Source organism: Poecile atricapillus, chromosome 2, assembly GCF_030490865.1.
Source record: "Poecile atricapillus isolate bPoeAtr1 chromosome 2, bPoeAtr1.hap1, whole genome shotgun sequence".
Lineage (NCBI taxonomy): Eukaryota > Metazoa > Chordata > Aves > Passeriformes > Paridae > Poecile > Poecile atricapillus.
In genome coordinates this window covers 150,958,572-150,972,324 of record NC_081250.1, presented here as the reverse complement: position 1 = coordinate 150,972,324, position 13,753 = coordinate 150,958,572, and the positions used below count along the sequence as shown (strand labels likewise).

The 13,753-nt window shown below is 40.1% G+C and overlaps 1 protein-coding gene across 2 annotated transcripts in view; it reads left to right on the top strand.

The window, feature by feature from the left end:
* Positions 1–13,753, top strand: part of TSNARE1 (t-SNARE domain containing 1) — a 453,286-nt gene that overhangs the window by 382,774 nt on the left and 56,759 nt on the right. For both annotated transcript variants that reach the window (XM_058832855.1, XM_058832854.1), the window contains exon 12: positions 9,152–9,267. In XM_058832855.1, coding sequence (XP_058688838.1) covers positions 9,152–9,247 — 96 coding nt within the window. In that variant the 3' untranslated portion in view covers positions 9,248–9,267. The remainder of the gene's footprint in view (positions 1–9,151; positions 9,268–13,753) is intronic.

Genomic DNA, 13,753 nt, shown 5'->3' with positions numbered 1-13,753 from the left:
ATATAATCTAACTAATCAACACAGCTCAGCAGGAAGGTTTTCCTCAAGTACTGCACAGCTTTAATGTGGCCAAATAATTCTCTCTCTGCTCTGCTCCCTTGTAGTGTTTCTGGGTTTGGAATTGTTGGGGGAGTTAAGTTCTCTCTGAATCTGCCTGTGTGGGGCTTTTAAGCATCTCGAGGTGGTTTCTGCAATAGTATAAGCATTTGTTTTGCTACATTGGGTGAATTCTGATTTGGGAAATGCGGTCTCTGGTGTTTCAGGTGCACACACCAGTCATTACCTGCTTTAAATTGCTGGCTGGGTCTGCTGTGTAGAACTCAAACAGCTGCCAGAGGTAGGTGGCTTCATTCCAGAGCTGGTAAAAAGATAATCCTCTTTATAGTGAATTTGTAAATCACGTTGGAGGTTTGCTGCCTTGAAAGGCGTGCTAGAAATGTAAGCCATTATCATGTGTTATTACAAATGATGTCTCAGCCATTAGAAAAACAAGTGTATTAGGGGAATATTAAGATTGCTAATTCAAGCATTCAGAAGGTAGAAAATGCAGCAATTAAATCTGTGTGTACAGGCTCAGCATCAGCCCCTGTCAGCTTTTAGGCAAACCAATACAGAAAGAGTTGAGAATGAGGATTCACCTCATTCTGATAGATGGGACAGATGGTGAAAATTATCTCAAATTTTGAACTAGTCAAGATTGTACATGACAAGGGCTTGAGAGAAGTCATGTCTTTCTTAAACTGAGCAGAATTTCCTAGAAACACAAAAATGAGCACCCTCATCAAAGGGCCAAGCTGCTTTCTCCCTGTCCTTCCTCACACAGGACAAGGGAAAATGGCTTCAAGTTGCACCAGGGGAGGTTCAGGTGGGATATCAGGGAGTTTCTTCACTGAAAGAGTGGTCAAGCATTGGAACAGGCTTCCCTGGGCCAGGGTGGACTCAACATCCCTGGAAGTGTTCAAAAAAGGAGTAGATGAGGCACTTCTCCATATGGTTTAGTGGGCAAGGTGGTGATCGGCAAAAAGTTGGACTTGATGGTCTTGGAGTTCTTTTCCAACCCTCATGATTCTGTGATTTCTCCCCAAAGCAGGGAGAGAGTAGAGAAAATATTTCCATTATCTTTTTCAGGATGGGATACTTGGATTTTTTTTAATAGTTTTCTCCTTTGATCTGGCTGTCAGATTTTCATTTAAAAGAAATAGCTTGGGGTAGATTCCAGGCATGGGAAATCCATGGTGGTCCCTGGCTAACTAAAACACAATCTTGCAGTAGGATATGCTGAGTAATCATACCTGTAGATGGCACTTGGCTTCTCCAGGGATATATCATAAAAACATGAGGAATCATGGAATAGTTTGGGTTGGAAAGGACCTTAAAAATCATCCAGTTCATCCCCTCAGCCATGGGTTCCACTAGACCAAGTTTCTGAGGGCCCCATTCAACCTGTCCTTGAACACTTCCAGAGATGTATGAAAAGGAAATTAATTAATGAGAAGGGCATCATGAAGAAACTTATGAAGAATGGGAAAACTGCAGAGGATTAGTGGAAAACAGCAAATACACAGACACAGCATCATAAAGGAAAGCAGGGAATCAGTCCAAATGGCATGGAAGTGAAGGCCCAAAAACAATATGTCAAAGCCAAGTGATCTATTTCCCTGCTGCTGGGGGCTGGCCTTTCCCTGTTGCTCTCATATCTTCTGGGTTTTATTCATATGTAACTTGTCTACTTTGTTCTCATTTAAAAACACTGTAAGTGCTTAATAATATTCCTGGCCTTTTCTAGCCTGCCTGCAGAAGCAGTGATATTTGATTGCAAATTCATTGTAGCTCTATAAGGAAGCCATACCATAAAGGTCACCAAATTTGGTCAGTGCATTTTAATTTGTACACACGTTAAAGGTCATGTTCCTCCCTTCCACTGCAATAAGACAGAGTGTTTACTCTCTTATCAGAGCTGATTGAGTATGGCTTATCTAAGGGATCTTATCAATGTAAATGGAATATGAAATTAATAATAATAATAATAATAACAATAATAGTACTATTGCAAGTATAAGGGGATTTTTTTTCCCCTCTGCATGTTTACGTAATTCTTGAAGTTAACCACACATCTACAAAGTCTGACTTTTTGCTGTGTGGCTTCAGTATTTTCTTTTCCTCTTAAGAAGTCTCCAGTCTTCAGCAGAGCCTCTGCTATTGTCCACTGGAATGACAGCAGTTTCAGATTCATAATATCATCTCTCTATAAACACGTCCAAACGTAATTAAGAACCTGGGCTCTCAATCCAGCAGACCTCAAATTAGCTTTCAAAATGCGTATTAAGAGCATAGACAAATGCTTTCATGAAATTCCAAATGACCTCTGAGGTCAGGGTGAACAAAATTGTATGAACCTTTTTAATGTCACAAAACTCTCTACAGAGATTTGCATATAAAATGAACCATTTTATGTCAAACAGATTTGTTAATCTTACAATAAAGGAAGCAGCACTTGAAAATTAATCAGGGTGGGTTTTCATCGCCCAACAGAGGCCCTTAAAAGGACCTGACCTGATAACTGGAGGCTGTTATTGTGTGGTTGCTAAATTTAATAATTTTTGGTTTTTATCTGCTGAATGGGTTTGCAGGAAATAAATTTCCAGAGCAGATTGGTCTGCAATGGTTTCTTTGCTCGAGTAGTGGAATTGGACTTTCAGAAGTTCTTTCAGTTCTGGCTCTGTTTGAAAATGCTTCATGGTCTGTTCCTTATTTTAAAATTGTGTTTGAAATAAGGGTAAGAATTTCTGTTAGTAAAATGGATTGTCTTATTGAGTCTGTTGGCATTGAGTACATGGGTAGATTTTTGCTTGTTTACCATAATATTCTAAGAAATTAAAATGGAAAAATGGTCCTTTTTCACTAGGAAACAGATTCTTTCCCATACAACCGAACTGAAAAGCTTAGGCTATTTCCTGATTTGTTTCTAGTCCTCTCTCCTAAACTTTGGAAGCATTGGGAGAGGCTTCCCAGGGAAGTGGTGGAGTGACTGTTCCTGGAAATGTTTAGAATCCTATGGATATGAAACTCCAGGTCGTGGTTTAATGGTGAACATGATGATGATTGCTGGCTTGATGGTTGGACTTGGTGATCTCAGAGGTCTTTTCCAACCTCAGCAATCCCATTTTCCTATGAATGTTTTTGTTATTTAACATTGCAGGAGGGAGAGACAGGGTCAGGTGGTCCTGGGTTAACCCTCTTGGGCAAAGCTCCTTGGTTACTGTCACCATCCTTACCCAGGGCTGAGACCTGGGAGTGATGGAATAAAGGTGCCAAACTGGAGAGATTAATTTAATTGATTTTGAATGAAAGAAACCTGCCCCATTCTGTCCTGCAGAAGACCTAGAAAACTCCCCAGCCATGAAGTCGTAGGGTGTAACTCTGCTCTGAAGTGGCATCATGTGCTCTGATGTTCCCAGAATAGAGCAGCTGTTCTAGTACAAATCCCTGCCTGAACTAAAATTCCTGTTTCTAGGGATTTTCACCTCCTTTGTGGAGGCAGTTGAGAAATCTCAACCTCCCTGCCTTACAGTCTGTCATGCAATCAATCCACAAAGGGTGGAGGAGCTCAATTCTGCTTTTCTGTATGTGAATCAAGTCCTTTTTTGTTTGTTGGTTTGCTTGGTTTTTTCCATTCAATATAAATACAAGAAAAAGAGTTTCCTTTAGCCTCTTCTATTATTTATGCTTGGCCTCAGCTGGTTTTTGAATCCTTAGCAAGAAAGCATTTTTTTTCCTCCTTGTAAATGTGTTTGCTTAGGAATTTCCAAGATGAAACTAACTTTTCTGGGCCTGGGGCCGTAATGGGCTTTAATGGGTTTTCATTACTTAACTATCTGTTGTGACATAATTAAAATATCTTTCAACATTTCACCCCCAAGAAATAAATATCTTCTAGGTTGTAAAATATGACTTGCAGCTTAATTTTCTGAAACAATGAGGGAAAGGTTTCTTCCAGGCTCAGTCACATCCAGTTTGCCTGTCAATATAAAATGGTTCTCAGCTGCGTCCCTAAATAGCCTTGCTCATTCCTTCCCTGCTTTTCACTCCTATTTCACATGTGTGTTTAAAGAGCCTCTGTCAGGATTAAAATATGTCTTATTTTACTAAAAAACCCTGAGAACCCAGAAAAAAATAACTGTAAAAAGCCATTACGTCTTGCTGCAGGATTAGAATTTTTTTGGTCCCGTGTTGTGTTCTTTTCATCTTGGGAAAACGTGTACAATGAAAATAGATTAACTCCAATTTAATCAACAAATTCTAGGTGTTATGGGAAATGGACTTACAACAGGTTGGGACAAAGCTGTAAAACCAGAGCAGTGCTGCAGCATAGCATTCAAGGTTTAGAATAAGCTAAGATAATTAAAATGAAATCAGATAGTGGGATTATAATTATTTCTCATACATTTTCCAGCAGAAGATAATCTTGTAGCTTTGAACTTTTCCCAAATTCAGCCTGAAATTGTTTGTTGCGTTGATTTCTCTATCTCTATTTAAATACTCATTTTAACAGATAGTTAAAGGGAGCCAATGCTTTCCAAAGTGGAGTTACAGGATATGTTTCCCTGGGAGAAACATGTTTTTTTGGGAGATTTTGTTAAATTCCTGTATGTAGACAGAGTTTTGCAATTTAACAGGAAAAAATGGAGAAAGCAGCCATAGATTTTTGTGACTTCCACAAGTATTTGGTAAAACCTCCTGGTCTCTGGGAAAAAACCCAAAAAAACAGATATTCCCTAAGGTTTTTTGGATACTTTTTGAAGTTGAGGTGAAGACCCGCCAAATTCAGTTTGCACCAAAAATTCCCCTCGGATGTTGATTCATCTCCTGTGCCAAGGATCTTGGGTATGTCTTGGCTGCAAACATCTAACTCCAAGTGCGGGTGGAAGATTCTGAGAAAAATGGTCTTAAAATCACTCCTGTGAGCAATCATGGGTGTAGTTGCAGGAATTGAGAGGAGGTCATGTTGCCTCAGAGCTTCCAGGAAAGTCAAGGAAGATAAAGAATAGGGCTAAAGCAGAGTGTGAGAGAAGGATCCTCAGCAGCTGAGGGGAGAGAGAGCTGAGAAAAGATGAGTGAAATACACTCATTAGTTGGATGCATGGGGAATGGTGCAAAAATGCAAAGCTCCCCGAAGAATTGTAACATAAATGATTCATTTTACAGGTGGTTTGGCTTTTTGTGGGTTGTTTAGTTTTGTTTTTGTTTTTTTTTTAAATTTTCCCTCAGTTTTTCTGTGTCTATGTTTCTGTTATTCTGAGACTAGTAAAATTATGGCAGAAACCTTGTAGGGTCTGTCTCAGGGCAGTAAGGAACTTGTCCTGGTGAGAAATCCTGTTACAGGTTTGGAAACAGTTTTCCATTTCCATGTAGGTGTAGATATAACTTCGATGCAAGGGGTGGCATCATGAATCACATTTGCTTTTCATTCTCTTTTTTTTTTATTCCTTGGCCAAACTGGAACTCTCTTGAGATCAGCTGTACTTTCACCCATGGAATGTGTCTCTAGTTCCTCCACTTAAAATGGATATAACCCAATCATTGCATTGATGTTTGGGATGGAAAGCATTCATTATATGATTCTGCTGTCATGGAAACCCCAAGGAATAAATTAAGATCTTTACATTAAGTGAGAGCTTTGCGTGGTCTCATGTGAACATGACTTTAGATAGATGTCCTAAGAAGACTTGACTAGATGAGTAAAATTTCTAAACATGTGTGATGTATGCAGCATAATTATTACTCCCTTACTGAATAAAGCAGAAATCCTGCTTTAGAGGGAGGGCAAAGATTGCTCCCTGTATATGCATATATGGAAAACACAAACTCTGGAATTTCTTCGTTGCTCAGTGATTACATTTCTGAGGTTGCTGTGATTCCAGTGTGCAATGTTACCTCGGGGTTCTTAAAAAACCTCTTTGAAAATCTCATTAAAAGGGATGTGTTTATTTTTGTCTCTCAGTTTCCTTCAAGAATGGCAGTGGGGCATTAAGGCACCATTTGTAATCTCAGTTTGGCAATCACACTCTGTTAACCTAAACTAGCGATAATAAAGACTTAGATAGATATTATCTAAAATAATATTATTATTTAGGTTGTTTATTATTGTATATTTGTGTAATATTCAAGTTAAAGTGACCATACCACAGTCTGAAGATCCTGTCTGGGGAAGAGAATCTGTTCAACACATTCTGTGCTTTCATCTTTCTCCTCTGATAAAGGTAGGGAAAGGGTCCCTGGAGTTCACAGAAATTCAGGCTGGTCCTCTCCACAGGACAGGCTTGGTGAGCTCCACGGGGTATCATAAAATCACAGAATATTAAGGTTGGGAAAGACCTCCAAGGTCATCAAGTCCAGTCTTTGTGCCAAGCCTCACTGAAGGGATTCTTTCAAGGCTCTTCCTGAAGAAAGGTGTGCACTTGTCCAGTGAAGGGAAATGCTGCTTTTGCTCATATATCAGTATTTTTATAACTAAATGACAAAACCCTGGGATGCTGGGATCCTGCCACTCTTCCTCAGGATCTGTGGGAAAGCTGGTGTGTCCAGGAAGGGATCAGAAGCTGCTTCTGCAGCTCCACCAGCATGTACAGATTTATGGCTGGAGACTAAAGCAACTCAAAGAATTCAACATTTTCCTTATTAAAATGTAAAATAAGAAAAAAAAAAAACCCAAAAAAAAAAAACAACCCCAAAACTAGGAACAGGCAGGAGAACCCTGCCATGGGTTTTATGGCTATGAAGGGCATTTATGCCAAATATGCTAGGAGATATTTTAAAGAGCAGGAATCATTACCCTGACTTGCCAGCCAGGACAAGTTCATAAAATGTGAAGCAAATCCCAGGATTCAGACTGGGCTGCATCTCTCCTGTCCTCTGATCAGCCTCAGTCTGTTTATGGTATAGTTGGTTAAAAGCAAGGAAAAAGGGAAGGGAGAAGAGACTATGCAAACGCAAAACAAGAGTGATTCAGACTTTGTAATACTGGAAAGAGGAAAAGAAGGGAATGTCTCTGCAAAGGGAATGATGGAAAAGCCATGTGAAAGGATAACTGTGCAGTCTTTGAAGCTCTTAATGGGACTAGTTGAGAATTCTGCTTGAAGCTAAATGACCCATTAGCATCCTCTGCTGACCAAACACAGGCTCTGACGTTTTAGAAGTGGACAAGGACATCCAAGTGCCTTTGAAAGTCTGCAGTTTGAAGCAGAGGTTTCCTGGTTTGACTTGGAATTAATGAAGGTTAAAATTAAAGGGGAAGCAGTAGAAAATCTGTTGTCTCCTGGGCTGAGCTTTCAGGATGCATTGCAGTTACTCCTGAAGAAATTAAAGCATCAGGTGAGGATCCATTGTGAGGAAACATCCTTCTGTGTGTGAAAAAAAAATAAAATAAAAATTTAAAGATAATCAGAAAATCACAGAATGTTTTATGTTGGAAGAGACCTTAAAGATCATCTCATTCCACCCCCTGCCATGAGCAGGGACAGCTTCCACTACCCCAGGTTGCTCCAAGCCCCATTTACCCTGGCCTTGGACACTTCCAGGGATGGGGCAGCCACAGCTTCTCTGGGCAAGTCACCATCATCACAATAATTCCTGTGAGCCTTTGCCCACTCATATTCTCCTCCACAGTGTCTCAGTAAGCTGATGGAAACATCTGTGCTCCAAAGCAGGAGTTTTGGGAGGTAGAAATACTCATACACTCCCTCCTAGCATGCCTGACAACAAGATCCCTCTTCACAAATGCACATGGAATGATATATTTAAAACACCCTTTTTTTTCCTCTTCCAAATCAAAGAAAATCTTTCTGTTTGAGTGATTGAAAAGCTGATGGAGAGCCACAATGATTCACTGATTATCTGCTAGGGAGGCAGGACAGTGCAGCGTTTTAAGGCGAAAAAAATAATAATCTGGAAATCCATACTTTGATAAAACCACCAGTTTGATTGGTGATTGATTCTGGAAGAGAGGACAGCTCATGCATCACTGTTCCCTGCTGGAAGTGCTTCTCCAGCTTGTTTGGGCCCTGAGAGGGAATGAAGGACAGGATCTGGAGCACCAATGGAAGAGATGAGTCTCCTGTCCTTTGCAGTGTAAGAGACAAAAACATCCACAGAACAGAGCAGCTGGGGAACAATGGCTCTGTGGGAAATGCAAAGGGCAGAGTGATGTAAAGCTGTAAGAGAACGATCCAAGGCAGACTGGGAGACCTGATTGCAGCAGCTAGGGAAAGGAAAGGAAGGAAAAGTGGATAAGAGCAGGAATATTAACATCATTTCTCCAGAGAGAGTGTTGCTTCAGTTGTAAGGAAGGTAAAGGGATTCTGGAATAAACCAACTGGTTTGTTACATCAAGATGATGTTACCAACTCTGGTGGCTGGAGGACTGGTTCATCTGGTCTCAAGGAAAATGTCCAAGTTAAGGACTTCACTGAAGTGACTTTTCTGTCTGTGTATTGGATAACAGGACTAACATTGCAGGATCATGGAAACACCCTTCTTCTCATCCATCTGAAAAGGAAGAAGGGGAACTGAATCATCTGCAAAGATTTTAAATAGGAAGAAGCAGCATCACGTCCATGGTGGTCACTAGGAAGACTGATGGGTTGAAGTAGAAAGAGACATCAAAATTAAAACTCCGTAGAATATCTTTTACCATACCTGAAAGTGAATGAGATCAGGGTGGTTAACACTGGAAGCACATTTGCCTGCCCTGTGAACAGCTCATGTCAGTGCTTGTGTCAATGTCACTGCACAGCAGAGTGGAGAGGGAGCTCTGTCTCTTGCAGGGAACGGTTTTCTCCTGGCAGCCAGATGCAACCTCAACACCCCCAGACCAAAACCAAACTGAGTGGCCTTACCCAAGTTCAGCCCTCCAAGCAAAGCCTAGAAATTTAGTGTGACACAGGGATTTAAGCAGGAAGAAAGTAGTGTAGAAAAAGGGGATTGTATCCAGGAGGAGGAATCTGGATTATCCAAAAGGATAAGTCAGCCCAAATAAATAGAGAAATTCTCTATATTGCTTCGGCTTGTTCCAAACCATTCTTTCAACAGAAATACCACATTTCTTTGTGGATTTAATCTCCATGAATTAATTTCTTTGTCTTTCTCCTCTCAGCTACGAGCCAGGAAGATGAAGTGCTGCCTTCTCTCCATCGCCTTGGCTGTTCTGCTGCTCATTGTCATAATCATCGCGGTCTCCGTCAAGCGCTGACCTGGCAGAGGTTTGCACAGGTAAAACCCTTTAGAAAAGTCTTCTATCATACTCTGTAAGGTGCCTGAAAAACAGTTTAAGAAGCTGATTATGGTAAGAAAAAAATATCTGCAGAGTGAAATATTATGAATATATGAAGCGCATACTAAAATATTTTCTTTTAAAGGGTATTAGAAATATTCTTATTGGATCCTTAAAATTAAGCCAAGGTGATAGTTCAACAAAACCACATGTGACCCTTTCCTCTGCTGTTTGTGTTGTGTTTGATTTTACATGAATCTCACAGCAATGATAACTAATGGATCCTAGTTATTAGGATTAGGAGTCAGAGATGCAGAAGCAGTTTTAAAGACTCCAGGCTGGAGCAGGGTCAGGGGCACTCCAACAGCCCAGAGGTGTTCCCAAGTGCTTTTATCTTCTGAGATGTTTCAGAGACCCTCCTGAGCAGCAGGAAGACAAACAGCTAGAGATTTCAGTAGGGATGAAAAATAAAAACAGATTCCTGATGATCTTTGCTCTGGATCTATAGCTAGATGGAATATTGGTCTCTAGTAGCCTTACAGGCTACCTAATATAGATGAGACAGCAAAGCAACTTCATCCTATTGGTGAGGTTTCACCTATAGCATGTTTACTTTGTAAAACAAAATGCGCTTTAAATGTAAGTTGTAAGCCACAAAAAAACCAAGAACATTTCCTTTCTTTTCCCTCATTGCCATGAGAGAATGACTCATCAATTATTTGTGAAATTCTCTTCCTGATGCAAAGCATGTCTGGGTTTCTGCTTCTTTAGAAAGTTGCCAGGCCATTATTAAAGGAGAGAATATCAGATTTACAGATTTTCTACACCCCAAAGGGGGGCTGTGTGCCTGCTGCCAGGGCAGGGGTCCCATCTGGTAAAGCCAGAACCCAAAAGCAGCAATGGGACTTTTCCTGCAGACAGAAACTCTCCTGTGAAACTATCCTTGGGAAAGCACAAAGGATTGAGAGATTTTGTTAATTTTTTTGTTTAACAAGTGTTCAGTGTTACTTGAAAATGCTCTTCTTCCACATGAAGATGAGGATACTAAAGTGTCTTCTTTCCACTGGGAACTAAAAGGGATTGGCTCAAAACCATCATGGAAAGATGGTTCTTCACCCTTCTTAAGCTTTGGCACTTCCTCTTCATTGTGGTCATCAAAATTTGGGTACAAGGAATTGTACAAATCAAAGAAAATAAAAATTGTTGAAGGATGTCAAGAACCATCTCACTGGTTTGGATGAGGATGATCACAAGCCCAACTTCATTGCTAGGACAAAGAGGTGAAAATATTTTACTACACTTGAATCTCCACTTAGGTGTTTGGCCAGCCCTGAAGCAAGGATGATATCAGTGAAATGGACTTTTAATTGACTGAATATTGATGTTCTTACAGCATATCTATCCATCTATCTGTCTGTTTATCTATCTATCTGTTTGTCTATCTAACTATCATTTCTATATATTTTTTATCTTGTTTTTATATAAGAGACACTGCTCATGTGTGCAAATCAGGATCTGCCCTGATAATTTAAATCTAGAACAACTGCAATAATTTTAATTGCATTACTCTGCTTTTACTCTGCATTCGTTTGGAAATGTGTTCTATCAGGATAATCTGTAATATAACACAGTTTCTTTTAGTATAGTTAAATATTCCTATCTACTGGAAATTACAAATCTTATCATCATTAGTTGACTACATCTAGATACATTTTAATCAAAATCCCTTTAGTGGAGAAAGTCAGAGAACAAAATATTCTTATAATAAAACTCCATTGGAAAACTAAAATTAATCTCCTGCTAGGAGATCCATGTCTTGAGGGAAGTGAACCTAGAGATACTAATGAAAGCCCCAGGAAAAATATCATGCTCTACTTTTCATCATCAGTTGTGAAACTAATTATTGAGCTTCTAAAACAAGAGTTACTCTGCAGCAGTAGAACTGGAGGCAGGACCTGCATTGAGTTATACTGGAACAATGATGATTTCTGATCTTTATATATGGTTCTTAATCAGCTTAGCCCTAGTGGTGTGCAGCAGATTTCATATTTATGCTTTGGGGATGTCTAAACCAGGATGTTTTCAGGGTTTCTATGTCCATAGTTATAAATTAAATACTGTTGTGATTTTTAATGCAAACAGATTATTTAAAAATCCATGGTTTTTAAAATATCAGTGGATGTAAGGACTACCTCAAGAAACAGGTTCATATTATACACTCTCTTATACACTTTAGGGAGATAGAGAACAGCTGGGATTTAACAGCTCTCCATGACTTCAGACAAAATAAAGGGAGGAAAGCAAGTGAGGGAACTAATTACTAAACACCCTGGTTGGCACAGGACATATCACTGAATAAAATCCCAAGTCTGGTAATGACTAGCAAGAACTTCCATTTAACATCTCCTCAGAATGTTTGTCCCATGCTGGATTAGTAAGGAGCCAAAAGAAAAAGCCCCAGCCACTCCATTCCAGTGGTATAAATCCAATTTGCAGGATATTAAAGATAGGCTTCTTTAGCTTTCATGGCTGGTGATAAGAAATATGAAGGTCACTATTCATTGAATTAAAGAAATTATGCCATTAATATCTATGATCACTATTAATTGTTTTGATCATTAGCATATAAAGTTTTTGTTGTTTGGTTTTTTTTTGTTTTTTTTTTTTAATTGGCTGATGTTTCTGCTTTTGCAATAGTGATACTGAATCAACAGTTCTTCTCCAAAGAAGAATTTTTTTCCCCACACCACAAATCAGACACGGCTTGGACAGACAAGCCCATTCCTCTCATAGGGGAGATCACTTGATGAATCTTGCAAAGTCAAAAGCAGTTTTCCCTGTGAGTTTCCCAAGCAGTTGTGCCATCACTGGCTGCTGCTCAGTGCGTGCAGAGAGGGAGCAGCTGTTCAGGAGAGCTCCCAGCCCCGACTTTTGCCTGTCGAGGGCCCTGCCATAAGTGTGTCACTGCTCCCTCGGGGCAGTTTGTCTGGCAGAGAGAGAGAAAAGCGTCTACAGAGCGTGCAGAGAAACTCCTGAGGACTTGTGTCTGTACATTTGTTTGCTGACACCTTAGGAAAATAGCCCAGGAACTTTTGGGTCACGTTGTGCACATCTTGGAGCAGCACTGCAGCTGCTCTTTTTGCTGTTCCATCAACATCAGTGACCATTCACAAGGACAATATTGCAGGAGCAGCCTCAAAGAAGCTTTTTTGTTAACAACAGCTTTGGATAGTGTCAATATTTCAGCTAGACAGACCTTCTGTGCCCTTCTTTTGACTCATTTGCATGAGTGCACACTTATCCAAAGTGACAATCAAGACTGCTGGAACCTTAAGTTTTAAGCCTTCTTTATAGGAAAATAGAGGTGACAAACTTTGAGAAAGATGCTGCATGTATGTGACAGCTGGAAAATACAGTTTCCAATGACAACTTCATCATCTCCCATTTCCCAAAGAAAGAGAATGAATGATGACTGAGCCCTGTTCCTGGGAGAAGACCTCGCAGCAGAGGGTGCCTTCACCATTACCAAGACACATTTCTGTCAGACAGAGGTTACTGGACTGAGCACACAGACTTTTCCATGTAGATTCCTTAAAACCTGTGGCCTGTGACTCATCAGATTTTCCCAGCATTTAGCAACTTAAAGCTCAAAGCTTTCCTGATACAGGACACAAGTTATCAAATCTTTAATGAACATTCATTCATTCCTTTTTTGATAATTTGACCGTTAGGATTTTGAAGCATTGTAAACTTCTAAAATATTAATGATCCTGAGTGAGGAATTGTACTCTGATTACAGTTTCCGTGTAATTTTGAATGTACAGACATAAACACAGAATGATCTGTATTTAGATGGAACCTTAAAGATCATCCAGTTCCAACCCCCTGCCATGGACAGGGACACCTTCCACTATCCCAGGCTGCTCCAAGCCCTGTCCAACCTGGCCTTGGACACTTCCAGGGATGGGGCAGCCACAGATTCTCTGGGCAACCTGTGCCAGGGCCTCACCAACCTCACAGTAAAGATTTTCTTTCTAATATCTCACTTAACATCTTGGACAATGTCTCCTTAATTGGGCTGTAGGCCATGTAAAGAAGTAATAATCAGGCTCCAAGTATGTGTTTCCTGACTATGCAACTCTCTTGTTTTTAATTGAAATTGAATTATCATAGAAAAATAAATAATATTGTTTTAGTTTGTATTATTTTTCCCCTCCCTCACAGTTACAGCTTTCCTTGCATAATTCATTTACGGGCTTCTAATCTGGTTACATGTTTTATGTGCCCTGATCAATGAGGCTGAGGTTCAGACAGCTGATTTGACACAGCCCATCCTTGGTGTTTGGATTTCTTTCAGACCTTTTGCTTTTGGAGTTGGCTGGATTATTTTAATACCTCGTGCACTACGCTGTCCCTGTGTGCTGTTCCTCTTGCCACCAAGAAATGCAGTCACAGCCCCTGTGGGCCCTGAGGGTCGGGATGGCA